This window comes from Equus caballus, chromosome 9, assembly GCF_041296265.1.
Source record: "Equus caballus isolate H_3958 breed thoroughbred chromosome 9, TB-T2T, whole genome shotgun sequence".
In the NCBI taxonomy this organism is placed as follows: domain Eukaryota; kingdom Metazoa; phylum Chordata; class Mammalia; order Perissodactyla; family Equidae; genus Equus; species Equus caballus.
In genome coordinates this window covers 3,679,699-3,700,101 of record NC_091692.1, presented here as the reverse complement: position 1 = coordinate 3,700,101, position 20,403 = coordinate 3,679,699, and the positions used below count along the sequence as shown (strand labels likewise).

The following is a 20,403-nucleotide window of genomic DNA, read 5'->3' as shown; positions in this document are numbered from 1 at the left end:
TTTTAAAATGTAAAAAAATTAAATTAAATTATTCCCAAGGTGTTCTTTGCATTTTTATTTATAATATTGAGTAATCTTATCCAACCAAATTCTTATGCAGTAATGGATATGGCACATCCATTAGATGGAATATTCACCAAGTGTTCATAATGACATGGGAAAAGATTTAAGATTTGACTAGAGAAGAAAGGCAAAATTATATAAACAACATATATAACAGCATCTAATTACAGGCATACCTTGTTTTATTGCAATTCATTTTATTGTGCTTTGCAGATAATTGCGTTTTTTTACAAGACCCTCCACCAGGAAAATGATTACAACTCGCTGAAGGCTCAGATGATGCTTAGCATTTTTTAGCAATAAAGTATTTTTTAATTAAGGTAAATACATTTTTTTAGACATAATGCTGTTGTACACTTAATAGACTACAGTATAGTGTAGACATAACTGTTATGTGTGCTGGGAAACCAAAAAATTCATGTGAATCACTTTATGGCGAAATTTGCTTTATTGCAGTGTTCTAGAACTGAGCCCATAATGTCTCCGAGGTATGCCTGCATATTAACAGCATATGTTATGTAAACAGACAACCAAAACTATTTAACAAATGAAACAAACATATGCAGAGAAAAAAATGGAGAATAAAATATTAGTTGTAATCGTCTTTGGACAGTAAGAACATGGATGATATTTTTCTTGTAACTTTAACACCTGATGCAAATTTTCTTTAATGAGAATTTTATAACCAAAAAAAAAGGAGAGTGAGATAATTAAAAACCAGATTTTTCCAGTGGTAGATAATAAGCATCACACAAAAGCACTCATGCAGAGGGCCGGCCTGATGACGTAGTGATTAAGTTTGCACGTCCGATTCTGCAGCCTGGGTTTCACCAGTTCAGATCCTGGGCACGGACCACACATGACTCATCAAGCCATGCTGTGGTGGCATCCCACATAGAAGAACTAGAAGGATTTACAGCTAGGATGTACAAGTATATACTGGGACTTTGGAGAGAAAAAAAAAAAGAGGAAGATTGGCAACAGATGTTGGCTCAGGGCCAATCTTCCTCACCAAAAAAGCATACCTTTAAAAAAAAAAGCACTGGACTTTTTGTCCCTGGTGTGGTACAAAATCAGTTAAACAGATACAGGCCTTCATCTTTCGAACTAGACTCCTTTAGTCACCATGGTTATTCAGCACAGGCCGACAGCCCGATGCGCAGAGGCAGTTCCCCTGCCAGGGCTAAGGAGCCGCCTGTCTGTCAGTCAAGGCCACATCAGGATTAGGAGCTCAGTGTGCAGGGTGGGTGGAGGGAGCCGGGTGCAGGGCAAAATCAGCTAAGTCATCTAATCTTCAAAACTGGAAAAATCAAAATTTATGAGCCCTTAAGTAGTACGATGAAATAAGTAATCAGGAATGCATGGTGATGGCAGTTCTGACTACAGGATAGTGAGCCAGTGCTAAGACAGTGGCGCCTGCCTGACAATAATGGTCTCTTTTTGTGTTTAAAGTTGCTCTTCAGCCGGCTTTGCTGCTGTGGCTGCTGCTTTAAAAGGACATAGTGTAGTGAGCTACCAATAGAAGCAGAATCATTTGAATAAGGCCCAGGTTAGGAAGGGGGGTGGGGGGGATGGGGGGGTTGGGGGTGGGGAGAGGCATGGCAACAAGATGGGGCATAGGGTCTGTGTTCCTGACTCTTCACAGAGAGAATCCGTGAAGGCAGGACAGCTGATGGTGATGAGCCTGAGTACAGTAAATGGATCAGAATGCACTTTTTATGAGAATGATGCACCAACCAATAGCTGAGTTTAGAAAGGAAACAGAGGATGACCCACAGAATACAGATAATCATGTGTGAAATAGCATTTTGAGTTGCTTAGCAACTGTTACGGGCACTTTAAGTCCGATTCTTACTGAAACTATCCACAACATCAGGCTGAAGACATTATTGTGAAATTGTGAGGATTCTAGAATTTAAGTACAATTGTAACTTCTAATTTCCAGATTTGCTGAAGATTGTCTTTCTCTCGCTCTCTTTTTGCTTTTACTCTCTGTTGCCTAAACTCAATATAGCAAATCTCAATGTTTAGAGGGTTCAGAAAAGAAACGTGGTGTGACCAGTATTTGAAAACATGAATTAAATTGAGGGTAAAAAACGTTGAAAAACATGGCATGAAAAAAATAAAGATATTATGAAAGACGTAAGTCATATCAGGCATCCATTTTAACTGAGAAATCAAACGTATTTTTAAAAATGTTAACCTGAAGAAATGAAAAGCAAGAAAGAGCAGCCTTCTGTGTGGCTGAAGCAAAACGTGGGCAGACTGTTGTTAGACCGACAGTCTGTGCTCAGAGTGCCTTCCAGGGGCCAGGCAATGAGCCACAGGTCCTTGGCCATAGACCCAGATCCAGAACAAAGCTCCAGTCCTGGGATATTGACTGAAAAAGGCTGGAAAGGCAGCCGGGCAATCCATTGATCTGATCTCCATGAGGCACCTTGGGATGGCAGCCATTAGAACTTATTAAAAGCCAGGAAAGAAACCAAATTTTAGAGACAACTCAATTTGGTAGACAGAAGAGTGAAGGACAAAATCAGTATTTCACATGGGGTCATCCCTGAGAGTCTGCTGTGGAGTGATGGCGACGTGGAGAGGAATTTCTGATCCCGGCCAATTGGAATGGACCACGTGATCTCCAGCCTGGAGGAATGACTTATCTCTAAGCCTCTACTAACAGCCCGATCAGGGAATGACCAAATTCAGCCTATATTAGAGACTCTCAGTAGCTCTAGTGGGGAAGAAGGAAAAACGGAGTCATCCATCTAGTGACTGGTGACTCATCTAGTCACCCATCAAGTAATTATTAAGCACCTACTGGACTCTGTTTAGGGCCCAAAGGATACATAAGTCAACAAAATGGACAAAAATCCCTGACCTTGCCTTTGAGTGTGAGGTAAATGCTAATCAACAAAAATGAGCAATTGAATTAACCATAAGTTAGAAGGTAGGAGGCGTTATAGAAAACGGAAAGCAAGGAGAGAGGGATAAGGAATGGGAAGGGAAGTGCTGCCATTTTGAATAGGGCGATGTGTGAAGACCTGGCCGAGAAGGTGGTGCCTGAGCCCCGATGTGAAGAGGTACTGAGCAGGTAAGGTTCCACCTGGAGGAAAAGCATTCTGAACAGAGGGACTCCCAGCATACAGGGCGTAAAGTAGAAGCGTATCCACATGTTTAAGAAAAAGCAAGGCCAGTGTTTCTGGAGCAAGTCAAATGGAGGAGGTGAGAGGATAATGGGAGAGAGATCATGGGGCCACCAAATCACGTAAAGCCGTATAGACTGTTGAAATTCTTTGGCTTTTACTCTGAGCGAAATGGAGAGCTTTTGGAAGGTTTTAAGCAAAAGACATACATTTTGAAAGGTCACTTTAGCTTTATGTTGAGAATAGGTTCTGAAAGAACGAGGGAGGAACCTGGGAAAACAGGCAGGCAGTGATGGTGACTCAGATAATGTGGTAGCAGCTGAGATGGAAGAAGTGGTTATGTTATGGATATATTTTGAAAGCAGAGCCAACAAACTTACCGACAGATTGAATGTGAACTGTGAGAGAAAGAACAGAGTCAAGGATATTAGTATCTACCGCTCAATAAAATTTACTGGTTTAAAAAGTCCTTATTTGCATATTCTGTAATCTCGGCTGGGTTCAGCTGAGTGGTTCTGCTCTATGTGGCATCCAAGGTGGCTTCTGCACTTACATTTCTGGTTCCTCAGCTGGGGCCGGCTGGAGCAGCTGTGATGGCTGAGCATCTTCCTCCACATGGTCCCTCCATGTGGTTAGCTTAGACTTTCTCACAGCACAGTGGTCTCAAAGGGATCAGAATTTTACATAGTGACTGAGTTCAAGAAGAGGGAAGCAGCTGCCTGTCCTCATAAAATCCAGGTTGAAAGTTCCACCTCTGTGTCACATCTGCCACATTCTGTTCATGAAAGCAAGTCATAAGGCCAGTCCATATATAAGCTGAGAGGACGTAGACTCCAGCTCTTGCTGGGTGGAGGGAAGGAATTGCTTGTGGCCATCTATCTACCATAGATGTCTCCAAGGTTTTTGGACTGAGCATCTGGACATACGAAGTTGCAATAAAGTGAGATGAGGAATACTCACAGCAGAGGTGGGAGTAGGCCAAGGTGGATGGTAGAAATTAGGAGTTTAGTTTGTAGACATGTTAAAATTCAGCTATCTATTAGACATCTGAGTGAAGATGTCACGTAGATGGTTGAATACCCAATCTGGAGTTCAGCGAGGGTCTGGACTGCATGTGCACATTTGTGAGTCATCAGTATGCAGATGGTACTTGAAGCCACAAGACTGGATGAGAACAAACACCAAAGGAATAAGGAAAGATGGAAAAGAGAAGAATTCCAAGGACTGAGCTCTGGAACACACTAATATTCAAAGTCGGGAACTAGCAAAGGTGATTCAAAAGAAACAACCAGTAAGGTGCCTCTGCTGGGGCTGGCTGGTATGAAACCCAGTAAAGAAAATGTTTTCAGGAAGAAGTAAGTAATTGGTCAAGTGTCTCTGCAAAGCTCATGTTAACTAATAATTCACCCTTGGACTCAGCCTTGTGGAGGCTGTTGGAGATTTCAACAACAATGTATCCATCAGGTTTGGGGTCATGGCTCAATCCTGCTGTTAACTCAGGGAGCAGCCCAGGAGGGGATGGGCCCTGGAATTAGACGCCCACACTCATAAGATAGCGATAGCTGCAGGGCTGGAGGGACACTGCCAGTCAGGTGGAGCTTTCAACACAATCTGGGAGGAGGGGAGAGTGAGCAATCCAGGCAAACGATTGGCGTCACACAGTTTTGTCAGCATGTGGCAGTTAAGGTCATTAAATTGACATTAAGTGCCAGGGTTTAATTTTTTCAAATAACGGGGAGCAGGGGGTGGTTGGGGAGCTGAATCTGAGAGGGGCTGAGGTTACCAAGACAGGAACTCAGGCAGGAGATTATCTGCCAGAGAAGTTTGCCGCTGGGAAGAGGGCAGAAACACAGTTAGGCAAAACATGCAAAAATGACTTCTTGTTCTCCAGCATTGTAGACGTCCGCTACGACTTAGGCCGAAGGGGTTTCAAGTGTTTTACTAAGAGAAGGTGGAGGAGAGGGTGAGGTTGCCCCTGGGACCTGGAGCGGTATGAGAATGTGGCGCACAGGCGAAGAGTGCGGACGGCAGGCAGGGGCTGAGGGAGGCGTGGGAGGACAAAAGGCAACTGCTGGCGGCCAGCCCCGTGGCCGAGTGGTTTAAGTTTGCGTGCTCTGCTTCGGCAGCCCACCGACATGGCACCGCTCATCAGGCCACGCTGAGGCAGCGTCCCACATAGCACAACTAGAAGGACCTGCAACTAGAACATACAACTATGAACTGGGGGCTTTGGGGAGAACAAGAAGAAAGAAAAAGAAGATTGGCAACAGATGTTAGCTCAGGTGCCAATCTTTAAAAAAAAAAAGTCAACTGCTCATCTCAACCTGCTCGGGCTGGCCCTGTGCATACGTGTATTATGTCACTTAGCACCATTCACAGTCTGCACAACTTATTATGACTGGCAATCAAAAGATGGCACAGAATTGTATTGGCTCTGATATCTTTATTTAAAATGGAGGGGAAAACAGACATAAATGACATCAGCATTCTGCAAAGAGCAGGCGGATTGAGACGTGACACTGGATAACGCTGTGAGCGAGTCCCTGCTTCCCGGGCTGTGCTCTTGGCAGGTGCTGGTTCCCTGTAAGATTTAACAGCTATTAGCAAATAACTAAATAAGACAATTGAAAGAGACAGCCGAGCAGCCCCTTGCCAGTTTTTCTTGAATTTACTTCCTTTTACTACATGGGTTTGGAACTGAGATGGCAAATCTTCCAACCAGAAAATAATTGAGTTAGAAAGAAACTCTTTTCAGAAGATCATTTTTCTTATTTTAATGGAAAGATCCACAGAGTTGTGTGCACTCCCTTCCAGTGTGGGGTGTGATGAGGTTCATTCTGGAATCATAGTGGAGCCAGGGGGAGAGCCTATACTCTGCCCTAGCCAGATATTGGCCGAATCTGCCCTCAGCCCTACCCCCGGGGCTGTTGGAGAAAGAGTTTCAGGTCTCCCAGGAGGATCTCCCAATGGTTAACGATCTCTTTTGCCAGGAGGTTCTTCTTTATACTTGACCTGCATTCCACCTGCTGTATTTCAATCCTCCCAGTAGATTTATGAAACGACGTTTCAGCCTGTCCGAGGGAGCTGAGCCCTGAGCCTCAATTTCCAATGTGGCGACAGTCATGACTGAGTGTCAAAGCTGCCGGAGATTGCCGGTTGGTGCCACGACCATTCCTTAGTCTGTCCCTGGAGTTAGGAGCATGGATGGTGGTAACTGCAAGTGGAACTCACCAAGGGGCCTGCTGAGAGCCTTTAGCAGAGATTTCACTGGCCACAAAAGCCCTTGGAAAAGTATCACAGGAAGTAGAGGGGAAGCTCTATTTCTCCAGAGAGATGGAACCTATTGTAGGCAGATGCCGCCATCGGAGGGAAGGAGCCTGACTTTCCTCAGCTTGGAGGAGAATTTGATGCTCGTTTAATGGCCAGCAAATAACATACAGGAAAAATGGTACAAATATGCTACAATATTAAGAACTGCAAGTCTTAATCACACTTCCTGAGTTATCATCCTGCTGGATGACTTTCTAGCTTTAAGATCTTGGGAAAATTACTCACTCTCCCTCTGTCTCAGTTTCCTATGTATAAAATAGAAACGATAATGGCACCACCTTCACAGGGGGTTTTAAGAGTTCAATGTGCTAAAATGCTTAGAATAGCGTGTCAAATTCAAAATCTTGGCTATTATCATAAATGAGACCTTAAGAATGCGTTCTTATTTGTCCACGTTGGCATATGGACTACGTGTCTAGGAATCCGGGGTCTGCTGCAGACTTTACACCTCTTTATTCCTTTTGTAAGTTTGAGAAAATTTCTGCACCTTCTGCTAGCACGGAGTTGGTAAATACACATTTGGACATTCTTCTCCTTTCCTTTCCTATCTCTGTGGCAGATGTAGGTTAATTACAGCCCCTCACACCCTGAAGCCTGGGGAGGTTTTAGAATTCCTGTCAACACGTTGTTCCCGGCAGTCACCATCAATTAGTCAGACTTGACATGAAAATTAAAACTTATTTGACCTCTCAGCTTTAGAGCATACAAGCTTTTTTTTTTTTTAAGATTTTATTTTTTTCTGTTTTCTCCCCAAAGCCCCCCAGTACATAGTTGTATATTCTTTTTTGTTGTGGGTCCTTCTAGTTGTGGCATGTGGGACGCTGCCTCAGCGTGGTCTGATGAGCAGTGCCATGTCCGCGCCCAGTATTCGAACCAACGAAACACTGGGCCGCCTGCAGCGGAGAGCGCGAACTTAACCACTGGGCCACGGGGCCAGCCCCACATACAAGGTTTTAAGGAAGTGATTATTCCCACTCTTAGCCACGTCAGGCTATCCCATCACAGTCTCAGCCCAAACTCTGCTTTGCCACAAATTTCTCAATGTTGTTGACAAGACATCACAAAAGGCTACACTTGGGAGCATCCTCATGCATCCATCATAACACTACACCCTTGTCAGTAGCCACACGTGGAAAGGGCTCGGCTTGGCACAAGAATTCACTGTGAGTGCCTGTTCATGGTCAGTGGACAACGGTATCTCGGAGTCTTGTTCTACTGAGGATGCTGGCTGACAAGTCCTGCTCAGACTTCTTCTGGCAGATGGAGGTGGGGAGGTCGCTGCCTGTGCAGACCAGCACTTCTCCCCAGCTGTGCACAAAGAAAGCTCCTTCTTCCTAACCAGCCTCTTGTTGCCACAGCGGGAGCTCCAAGGGTGCGTCCCCTAGGCGTTTAGTCCCTGGTCGGCTGGTGCAGGAGTCTGCGATGCTTTTGCTTTTGTTTTTCCTCTCAAGGTGAAGAGAAGAGAATAGCCAAGAGAATAAGTTCCACAGACGGATTCTGATTTTCTCTGGAGGTCACAAAACTCACCTTCAGTTACCTGTGAATATCCTGTCCCTATTACATAAAGAAGGCTCTTGTTTGTTTGTTTAATCTTTTGACAACAAATGAATTTTTAAGAATACTGACAGAATTGTGTTATTTTTTAATGTGCAAAATGTTCAGTAAAGGGAGACATCTAGGAATCACATGACAAGTACTTATCTTTGATGGAAATCGCCATCTTTGGCTCACATTTAGACATTTACCTTGAAAAATAGCCTGTTTAAATCGGAAAGCCTTGGAGTGATGGAAATGTCATGCGGATGTGTTTATATTACAAATGGTTAAGAATGAAAGGTAGACAATTTTAAATATCAAAATAAGATTCCTATAATCCTTAAGAAGGTTATTAAGCTATTTTAAAAATAACATCATATTATTTCATAAATACGGAGCAATCCGTTAGCTAATAGTTGACTCACAATGACCTGGCCCACCATCATGCCCCACGTGAGGCCAGATAGAGCAGAGGTCCAGCCAGTGTAGCGTTTATTGTGTTCTTTCCCCTTTCTTAGAGCATAATGCAGAGGCTAAGAGTATAGACTTTGGAGTCAGGCCTGTGATTAAATTCAGACTCCATCACTATGCTGTGTGACTTCGAGCAAATTACTTGATCTTTCTGAACTTTAGTTTTCTCATCTGCTGTTGTCAAAATTACATGTATGAGCAGACCTGGCACAGCCTCTGGCTCACAGTAAGCTCTGGCTGTGGCGATCGTTATTAGACGTTCTCAGGGTTTGTGGAGAGAGGGGTGGGGCAGTAGGAATCAGCCACACTGCTCTTCTCTACAGAAAATGTTTGCACCCATGTTCGTCTTTAAAACTCTATTTGAAATGCAGATGATCAGTCCTTTTTGATAAAATGAAGTAAGCAGTAAAAAAAGGTCCTCCATCACTTTAATGGATTAATTCATTCATTCATGGGTTGACAAACTAGATTTAAAACATCACTACATCTCAACACTGGTTTTGGCCTGGAAAATTAACTCTGTTCCATATCTTAGAATGTAATCCTCCTTCATTTCGCCCCCTTTCTAGCTTAGGTTATTCACACACAAGCTACTTCCAGAGAGAAATCTTCTTTGCTTTATTTACTTCTATCTTAACAGAACACATTGAAGGCCGGCGACGTAGATCCAGACACAGAATTGCTCACCCGGTCCACATTTGGGGGGCAGCTGCTCTGTGCTGGGTGCATGCCAGTTACGGGTTAATACAAATAGCTAAATGGTTCTCCTGCCCCTTCTGACCTGGCATCTACACACTTAGAGGCCTGACAGTGATCCCACATGCCTCTCCTCAACCCTCTTCTTCCCATTCCACACACTCTTTCTGGGTACCCTCATTCTCTCCTTTGATGGCATAGCCCAACTCTGCACTGATGACGTGACTCCTAACTCTTTGTTTCCAGCCTGGGTGTCTTGCCTGAGTTCCAGACCCACGTGTTCATCTGTTGCCTTCTGTGTATCTTCATCAGCATATCCCAACATGGTTCACTAATATGTGATTGCTACACCAACATATTCCCCACCCTGGACTCTCTGGATCTAACTGGCCGTGAAGCCAAGGATCAGAGGACTCATGGATAAAACATGATAATAATGATGATGGCTAACATTTATTAAGCATTTACTTATCTATACATTTATTCACTCATCTAATTAATTTAGATATCTAACGCATTCAGTTATTTATTTTTCTAATTCTCACAATAGCCCGGTGAGTTAGGTCTATGATTGCCTCCATTTTGCAGATGAGATCATTGAGACACAAAGAAGAGTGCCTCGCTTTTCCAAGGCCACACAGCCAGAAGGTGGTGGAGACAGGACTAGACTCAGGCAGTCTGATTTTAGAACCTGCATCCTTAACCCTTTGGTTAAGGTACATCCATCTTAAATGTAGGTGGGGGCCTGGGTTGGCATTGCTACCGACAATCAATCAGGTGGTAGTAAACAGTGTTGCTCTTCAGCAGTTTTAACTACAAAATCCTATAAATATAGTAGGGGAGCATACTTATACGGCACTTTGGATTCCTAAAAAACCACTAGTCTGACAAAAACAAGGTGGTTGAAGTCATTTCTGCAAAAAACATAATATACACCAAAACACAGGGATATAAGAAAGGAAGATGCCACCCAGACAGTGAGCAGTTGGCTCAGTTTGGCTGGAGCATCGAATCTGTAGGCTGAAGTGGTAGAAAAGCTGGGAAGGGACACTAGAACCAGGCTGTGAATGAACCTTTAGTTATATTAAAGGGTTTGGACTTTACTCTTAGTTGAAAAGTGAAAGTAGGGGTGGGGGAGTAAGGCAGGGAGAGTTCATCTGATGAAATCATTGCTGAGAGCCTCTTATGAAGAAGGCATGAATCTAGGTACTTGAAATACGGCGAGCTCCTGCCTTCAAGGACTGTGCAGTCTGAATAGCGAGCTTGGAAAATACACTGGTGATTTTTAATACGCCATGATTAAGTGTTACAGGGTGCTGTGACAACAGTTAGGAAGCACTCCTGACCAAGCTCTGGTGACTTATAAGAAAATGCGTCCTAGAAGCACTCGGAGATTTGTAATGAGGGGAAGTACGTGATCGTACCTGTATCCTAGAAAGATAGTTCTGCTAGTAGATATGGCTTTTCCAAATAAATCCTAAAGAAGGAGTGCCCTTAGGAGATTATTCTAACAACCCACGTAAAAGTTGATGACCACTTGAACTGTGATGATGAGAACTGAAAGGGAGAACAGAGTGAAGAGGCTTTTGGCAACAGAAGCAACAGAATTAGGAGGATCTACTGAAAGTGAGGGCTCTTGGAAAAGAGTTAATGAGACAGATTGTGTCTTTCTAGTTGGGGCACCTGAGTAGCTGTTTATGCCACGGAGTTCGTGATAAAGAAGGAAGAGCAGAATGAGGCAGGAAGACAATTTTAGTTCGAAACGTGTTAAGTTAAAGGCACTTGCAGTTGGAGATGTGATGGGCAGCTAGAGCTGTGAGTCGTAAACAGAGTGATGCTTGAGACCTAAGTTTGGGAATATCCAGCATGTTGACTACATCTGAAACCCAATGCCATTTCTCAGTAGAGCACAGAAAGTAGAGAGAAAATGTGACAGCACCATAAGGCACATATAAGCAAAAGAAAACAAAACAAACAAACAAAGTAAATTGATGAGAGGCAACATAGCGTGTGAGACAGGAACTCCTGAACTTTGGAGCCAGAATGCCTAAATTCAAATCTTAGCTCAACCACTTATTAGCTATGTGACCTTTGGCAATATACTTAGCATCTTTGGGTATCAGACTCCTCATCTGTAAAATGAGATATCGTGATGTTTAAGTAAATTAGTATTTATAAAGCATTTTGAATAATGCCTGGCCCTTAGTAAATACAGCTTAGCTTTTTTTTTGTTGTTAAATAAGAAGTATTATAAATCCTTTAGCCTCAAATATTGATCTTCATTTCGCATTCTATTTTATCTCTCTACTGTGCCTTATTTTTCTGAAGGCTATGGTTTATCTTATTCTACGCCTAATTCTAGTGAGTCCTGGATGAAGTATTATTAAATTCACTACTTATTTCATTGTAAAAGTAAATCTTAGAGAAGATAAAAATCAATCCTTTTCTTTTCAAAACAATTACCTTTTTAAAAACTCAGAGAAGTCCTGTCTGGGCATATCACATTGTAATCATCTGTATCTAAGAATTAAACTGATAAACCATCTTTTCTAAAAGGATGTTTCTCCTGCTGGTTTTCTTTTGCATTTTTTTTCACTTTTCAGGACTAAAATAAGAAAAGTGAACTTTTCACACACTCAAGCACTTTCCGCCATAGAGTTACAACCTGTCTTTGGCATAGTCACAGCCGTCAGGTCCACTCTGTGCCAGGAGCTGTGCTAGTCGCTCTGAAGACATATTCTCATAGTCTTCACAGCAGCCCCTTGAGTTGGCTATGATGTTTTCTATGTAATTAGTGAGAAAAACATAAGAGTCTCTGAATCACCTGAAAGCTATGGAAGTGGACTCCATGTAATGAACTACTACTGAGCAGTTGGTTACAAAGCAGAGCATTGCTCACCAGGAGTCATTTGTCACCTTCCTCTGCAGTGCATCATCATTCTGGGGATGAGACATGAGGTAGGCTTGCCTAGTGGTGGCTTCCCACCAAGATGTCCTGCTTGGCTTTACTACCAACACTGCTTAGGAACCCCAGTCCTTAGGTTTATCTCCAGTGGCTTAGAGTGACTAATGAGCAAGAATATTTCCTCTCTGCTCTGCTCACAGAGCATCAGCAAGCACCTCCCACATGAGCCCATTAGAAGGCTTAACTCAGAACTGTCAGGAGCTTTTTGCTAAGCAGAGACGAAAGTGTAACGTTCTTACCAGTCTTAATGAAACTGTAAGTTAGCCTTTTAACTCGGGATGGACATAATAAGTATTAGAAGCTAAGAGACAGGGCTGTCCCTGTAATGAAGGTGTCAGGATTGGCTTCTTGAAGGAGTTAGGTTAAGATAAACTCAGAAGATAAATAGATCATGCATAGGGAAAGGAAGGAAAAAACAGTATTCTGGTATAGAAATAGAACGCTTAAAGACGCCAAAGCGAAGCTAACCCAGATTTGTTTGGGCAATAAATAGACAAGTTTCCCAGAATAAAGTGATTCATAAGAGAAGTGATAAAAAACAACATGGAAAGCTGGCACGAGGCATGTTTGTGAAGAGCTTTCAAATGACAAGCTGAAAAGTTTGGGCATCATCCTAAGGTTATTGAAATTGTCAAGAAAGGTGGTGACATGAAAATAGCATTTTAGGGGAATTAATCTGTCAGAGGTCAGGGCCCAGAGACTGAATTCGTGGTGTAGAGAAGGAATTCAAATTATTCTGAACTTCAAAGTCTGGAAGAATATCTTGATATGTATAAAAATAAAGAATGCCTATTCTGTTTGTTTCCACTTCCTTCCAACAATATAATCATATTTCATGCAGTGACACACTTTCATCTGTAAAGGCCACGTAGAAAGATTTTAAGATTGTGGACATACAGTCGCTGTTACAACTACTCAGCTTGCTGCTATAGCACAAAAGCAGCTTCACCAGTATGTAAATAGATAAGCATGACCCTGTCCCAATAAACGTATTTAGGAACCCTGAAGTTTGAATTTCATACAATTTTCATGTGTCACAAAATATCATTTTTCTTTTGATCTTTTCCAATCATTGAAAAATGTAAACACCCTTCTTAGCCTGTGGGCTGTATCAAATCAGGTAGTGAGCAGGATTTGGCTCATAGGCAAGAGTTTGCAAACCCCTGGTTTATCAAACATCGGTCAGAACTCTCAGTCCAACGTCCTTTTGAAAACTTTGGATTCTCTTTGAGTCTTTAGTCTTCTTAAGTCTCCTGTTGAACATTTGGAAGGAGATAGTTGAAGCGATGAGTGAAGTGGTAAAAGTCAAAGAAGACAACTAACTAGTTAGTAAGACTAACCATATTAACCACTGGGGTCAGTGGGACAACATATGCACCTGTACGCTCCAATCCAACAGCTGCTTGTCTGAAACCTTCAGGAAAAAACGAAAATCAATCAATAAATACTACTTCAGACACATTCTGAACTCAGCATTTTAGTAATTGCACAGGAAAGGCAAAAGTGGTAGATCTTGCTTTTCTCCGTGTTGTTTACGATCCCTGAAGGAAAGCAGTACGATGCAGTCCTTAAATGGTGTGGGTGGCAGGCGCTGAAGGAAGGTTAGTGTCACACCAGGGTGTCAAGTTGGAGCAACTGTGAACCAAGAATTTACATTTGGAGATCCGGGCCAGGCTGGGGTAAGGAATGAGAACTACGCTGGGAATAGGGTGAAGAGGGGGATGTGAAAGTCACAAAAGGGAAAACTTGACAGGATGTTGCTAATTGAGATGTGGAGGATGAAAAAGAGAAGAGTCAGATACTAATTGTTTTGAAATTCTTTCACTATATTATTCAGTGTCACTAAGAAGCACGAGCAGTGAGAGGCAAGGAGGACAGCATGGGCAGTGGAAAATGGGAGCTAGGAGGCTGGAGGCCAGCATCTCACACACGCAAATCACACACTGACAGATGGCTGAAATTGTTGGCAAATAGAGAGAGAAGTGATCCAAAAAATACCCACATGTTATCTGATTTTCAAGTGTTATCAGATGGAAAATAAGGGAGAAGTCATATCGTGATGATGTTGATGGTCCAAATAGGTAAACCGTCTCCTGTGTCACCTTATACAGAGTCCCCCTCATTTCTTCAAGGTAATTTCTTTTGATCACCTGGCACTGGTCATGTGTTCTAAAACAAGCATATCCAAACATATTTCATTACTTATCTTTAACTTTTTTTCTCTTAACTCTGTTTACTTAACCATGTCTTAAATGTATGGTATGAACAAACACATGATATGGGAAATAGTTTAAATGGAGGTGCAAATAACATTGGAATTCAGAAAAGGAAAAGCTTACATAAATATATAGATCCAGCTCTTAACACCAGCTGTGAGTTTTCTCTGCTTCTTCCCTGCCTGCTGCTGTTAAGAGGGATTTCTAGGGCGCCCGCTCCCTGAGAGTCCCTTTCTGCTGAGATTGTTCACTGAAGGCAGCATGGCACGTGGCAGAGACCCTTGTCAGCTCTGCCCAAACCTGGGCTGAGGCGTATTTCTAAGAAGCTGTTTTGTGTATATGTAGAATGAAATAGAGAAAAGAGATCCTTGCTTTCATTGTTTAAATTCAAATAAAAGTAAACTTTTTGGGCCTAATTCTGAGACAGTACACTTCAATATGTAAAAGTAATCAGCTGGTGCTCAGTAAGTGTGTGTTGCAGAATTAAATTTCCTGCCATTTCCCTACAACTATTTGTATATAAATAAAATGTTTTAAAACATAAAAGCTTCTTAAAAATCTTTAACACCAGGATTTAGATTAAAATGTTCTCAGTGGTTACCTACATTTAACCCATAATCATATATTAAGAAACTTACATGAAAATAAAGTGGCAGTATACAGCTACCAGCTGGTCTTAATTATTAATTAGGAAATATTTAGAACTGGATCCTTTTCTGATTTATTTACCTTTTTCTAAGAATGTATAGTTAATTTATGAAATCAGAAAATTAGCTGGAAGCAATCCTACCCTATTTTATAATGGGAAAAGGAGGCCCTAGGAGGTTTCTGAAGTGGCTTGCTCAAGATGCCACAACTAACCAGAGACCTCAGGATTACTGTTCTCCTTTACTCTGTCAGGATGACAAAAACACCTGGTTTTTAAGAGACACTGTGGAGGCAGGAGGACCCTAACGTGTGATCTGACTGCCCCCTGCCCCACGTAGTGATGCTTGCAGTAAATGACCACAAATGGTATGCTGCTTCTCTCTCCATTATGGAATGTTTACTGGAAATAAATGATTAAGCCAATATGTAACCAAATACGTTATAAATCGCTTGACTACTTCAACCACCGCAAATAGATGTATCAAAACTTCTACAAACAAATTACTGTAAAAAAAAAAAAGAAGTAGATATAGAGAGTGCAAATCGGAATTAGACTAACAATATTGTTATCTTCAGGTGTCATTTAAACGCTGCATTTCCATTCTAGGTCTCTCTCATTCTATTTGGCCTCTGCATTAATCCTGCCAGTATTTGAAGCAGTCCAGGGTAGCTCTTCATATATTATTTACAGCTTTTTACTGATGCTAAATTGTGCATTTTCATCCAAACAAGTATAATAATTCTGTCAGATTCATATGCAAGCCATTTTTAAATGCACAGCAAATTGTTATATTAAAATAAATTCTTCATATTTTTTTCCTAGACTTGAATCAAAGGAACCTTTCCTGTCTGTCGGGTGAGTGTATGTCTAAATGTTTTAAATCTCAGTTTTCTTTATCTTTATTTTTATTTTTTTAATTTTTTTCAATTTTCTAATTGACTTTTAATTCAAATTAACCAGATCCTATGAGATGGTATTTTCAGTCATTTAACCACATATTCAATCATTGGATGCATCATTTCCTCAGCAATATTTCTATCTACTTTTTATAAAGACTTAATTAAAATGCTCCCTAGGTTTTGTGACCTCAGAAATTCAGCTAATGGATGTATATGAAATCCTATATCCTCTATAAAAGCCCAGAAGGCACACAGTGATTATCTATATTCTTGTCATGTAAAGATATGCTTGGATTGGTTTTAAAAGTGCCCCTGACCCACAGCTTCATTATTTCCAGTCTGTCTACTCATTTTTCTACTGTTCCCTTTCAATCTACTCTACTCAGTATTTCGTCCCCCCTTTTCTCTACATCTGTCTCCAAGATCTGTACCACCTTTTCTCTTTTTCTCTCATTTCACTTTTATTTCTCCACTCCACTCACACTGGCTGCTTCTCTGAACACAAAGCTGAGGAACCTTGGAGCTGATCAAGTGTCTCCTCTCATGGTTTCATTCTGTCACCACACATAATCTAATAATAGCGTATTATTGACAAGAATACACGTGCACTATTTTCAACGTTTAGCTAATCAAGAATCAGCAGAGTTGTTTTTACCGATCTATCAAATAATCCTTTGGCTGATATATTAAAATGTCTTATTAAGGGACTTTCACATGTTCAACATTAAGGTTGATGTTAATTTATTTTAATATAACAATTTATTTAATATAACAATTTGCTGTGCATTTAAAAATGGCTTGCATATGAATCTGACAGAATTATTATACTTGTTAAAGTAGCAAAAACTGTTGGAAGATGTGATGTCTAGCTTAGAAGAAAACATGCTGTATTTGATGAGAAAAAAAATCACATACAGGCAGCCACTATATTCGTGTTTAATGACCAGAAACGTGGACTGGCATTAGATTTTTAAATGATCACATCACTTTTCTTTTATTACTTTTTTTGCGGCCTTTGAATTTTTCTGTCACTCATTGAGAAACATCGTTCCCTCTCCCCTTCTACTCCTCATAAGAGCATTTCAGAAAGCCATTTGAATCACAAGAATCAAAATTATTGTTAGGGATGCTGGGAGAGAAAAATGGAGTACATGGCGTTTATTGGAAGACTTTGTGAAAAATGAAAGGTCAAGTTGATCTGGTCCAAAAAATCATTAGAGCACGCTTCTTTCCTTCACTGATCATCAGCTGCTATTGTTAAAAATCTTTAAGCCTGAAGAAATCTTTTATTCTGAATGCAGATGTGTGCTGCCCTCGAGTCAAGGGGGCTGAAATAGCTTTTCCTCACGCCTCACTTAATGCAGTTTCTCTCCAGCCTTTCCTGTGCTCTCCACTACTTTGAGATGGAATCCGTTTTTTATTGTATGCCTCTGTTTTACCAGGGCAGACCTTAAGTAATCTTTGTTTTAAACTTATCAGGAGTTTAGAACTCAGTATGAGAGTCCTGAGAAAAACTTTCCAAGAAGAATGCTATATAACTCAACAAATACTCAACATGGAAAAAGTGGCATGGCAGGGAGAAGTTACTGCTGTTTCTTAGATATGTCTTCAAAGTAAAGTGGGGTGAATCATGCAACCCAAATGGTTCTGCTGACTGGATATTTTAATTGCAGCTAAATTTCTCCATTCCCCTCCAAGAAAATGATTTAAACAAGATTGTCCAAAAGTATGTATGAATCTTTCTCCTGACTGTTCATTTAAGAAGATAGGATCATAAACGAATGTAACAGACACATATGAACTTACTAGGTAACAGGTAGTTTACTGTAAGAAGCATTATTCAAATGTGTGACTTTTAATTTAGTCCCTTCCCAAAGGGAATAAATGCATGAGGTATGGTCTAAGGTATCAGTGGACATGTGACTATGTAATACTGAGTCTTTCTAGGACCCTGCACACCTCACTTACATTAATTTTAATTCTGTGTTCAATAAAAAATTATATTAATGAATAAATCAGTGCTAAATATTGCACACTTCAGTCCATTGCCTGCTAGTGTCTTAAAGGACTTGTGAATGTCTGTTTCTAGAAGTTGCTTTCAACCTCACAGGCTCCGAGATTTACAAGCTAGCTCTATTATTTAGGCAGTTACTTAAACTCCCAATCTTCAGGTCCTTATTTGTGAAACGGTGATAAAAATAGGATAATTTAGATCAAGCATTTAGCACTGTTCTTGGCACGTAGGAATTGCTCATAAATTTTAGCTATTATTACAGTTCTAGAAGGTATATTCATGTAAAATGCTCTAAAAAGTCAAGCAGAGAGCTCTGAAATTGTTCAGAGAATAAAGCTCCGTTTTTCAGCCCATGATTTGAGTTACATGTGGAAACCAAAATTTTTTATAATAGAGAGAAAAGAATAAAAATTGTGAATGGAATAAGCTGTGAAACAAGATGAGTACAGATATTCTGTTTCATATTTTAATGATAAACACTAAATTGTCACTTAAGTTTTTTAATGGGAAGAAATATTGATAAATTTTTAATTCACATCTCTTCTTAATGTAAATTAGGGAGCAAAATTCCTCCTTTGATAAATGTGCTACAGCAATTATGGAATAAAAATTTTTTTTTAAAGATTGGCACCTGAGCTAACAACTGTTGCCAATCTTCCTTTTTTTTTTTTTTTTTTTGCTTTTTTCTCCTCAAATCCCTCCAGTAAGTATACTTTTTAGTTGTAGGTCCTTTTAGTTGTGGCATGTGGGACGCTGCTTCAACATGGCCTGTTAAGCGGTGCAATGTCTGTGCCCAGGATCCGAACCAGCAAAACCCTGGGCCACTGAAGCAGAGCGTGTGAATTTAACCACTGGCCACAGGGCTGGTCCCCAAGAAATAAAATTTTTAAATGCCACAACATAAACTCAATCAGAATATACCAATGAAAAAAATTGTCAACAAAAGTTATAACACAAAGAAATAGTTGCTTATAGAAAAAGATCGGGAAATTGTGAAAGGAAGTTAAGTGAAATCTCAGATCTCAGACCTTCAACTAGATGTTGACATAAAAGGAACTTCTTTCATACGCACTAGTAGATGTTTAATACAATAATGTTATTAGGAAAAATAAAACACAAACTTTAGCCCAGAGTGAGGCAAGAAGGCTCATCCCAGAGTCTCATTCTGTTCACCCAGGGTAGGTCAATGGATGAGTGTTTCCCAAGGCCCTCTGGGCAATTCTGATAGCAGCCAGGCCTGGAAGCCACTGTCGACATCACACTTGCATCCTCCCCCATCCTTTCCTTACACACGTACACAGGTTGTCCTTATAGGCACTGATGGCCTCTGAAATCTCCTCAGAAATCTTAGAAATATAGCCTCCCATCATCTCGCTGTTTTGGATGCATATGGTGGAGGTGGACAACTGTCTTGGAGTTCATCCATCGCAGACCAGGAGAGATGCAAAGAAACCAGAGGGTGTGCCAGGAAGTCTCCATGTGCACGAGGAGCACTGCCTCTGCTCAGGCGTGTCAAAGCTCATTCTGATGTTGTCCTAGACCTAAGGGGGGATTATATTAAAGTTTAGATTATTAAATAATCGAATTAAGTATTTAATAAATAATTTTATTAGATATTAATAAAATGTTTTATATTTTAAATTATATTTTATTTAAATGTATTATTTATATGTAATAAGTGTATTACATATATAAATTTATTATAAGTATACAATATAAGATATATTTTTACTATAATAAAATAATTTAAATAACAGATTTAAAAATTAAAATTCTTTCCCATCTAATAGTAAAAGTTATCAGTTAATCAACCTTGTTTTTTAGCATGGAGCTTAGGCTGGAGTGCTAAACGAGTACCAAATGGCCGGTATTCTACTCATCCTCAAAACACTGCAATTTAGAGCAATTAAGAAAACTCTCCTGGCAAATGCTTCCTTTTATGTGGCATCAGATAGATTCTGATTTTGGAAACAAGCTGGGAGAAAACAGACATCAAGTTTGCATTTAGAAAAGTGAACAAGAACCGAATGATCATCTCAATTAAGATTCTAGAATATAAATCTTAGTCTAAAATCAGTCAGCCTTGAAAAAGCTTTTTACTGTTTTTTAATAAAAAATACAGGTAAGGGGTAGCAAAGCTCCTGCTCATTTGACGTGAGACTCACCGTGTAAAAGGACGTGTCAAGACGATGCATGAGTTCTCTTCAAGTACAAGCGACGGTTGACACTTTGCAGACACTGAGCCCCTTGAAAAGTACACTCAAGGCATCAAATGAAAATTGCCATGTGAATTATTTCTTCTTACCTCTTCAGCATGAAGTTGACCGTTTAAAAAAAAAAAAACTTTTAATATGAATCAGTTGTATTTTGGGATTTGAAACTTTGATTTATACCAATTTTTCAGTTGATAAATTGTTGCGTGAG

The 20,403-nt window shown here is 40.5% G+C and overlaps 1 protein-coding gene across 36 annotated transcripts in view; it reads left to right on the top strand.

The window, feature by feature from the left end:
* Positions 1–20,403, top strand: part of RALYL (RALY RNA binding protein like) — a 674,426-nt gene that overhangs the window by 535,365 nt on the left and 118,658 nt on the right. For 22 of the 36 annotated variants that reach the window (XM_070222092.1, XM_070222081.1, XM_070222089.1 and 19 more), the window contains one exon: positions 15,889–15,921. The exons of the other annotated variants lie outside the window; for them this stretch is intronic. In XM_070222092.1, coding sequence (XP_070078193.1) covers positions 15,889–15,921 — 33 coding nt within the window. The remainder of the gene's footprint in view (positions 1–15,888; positions 15,922–20,403) is intronic. 36 annotated transcript variants of the gene reach the window in all.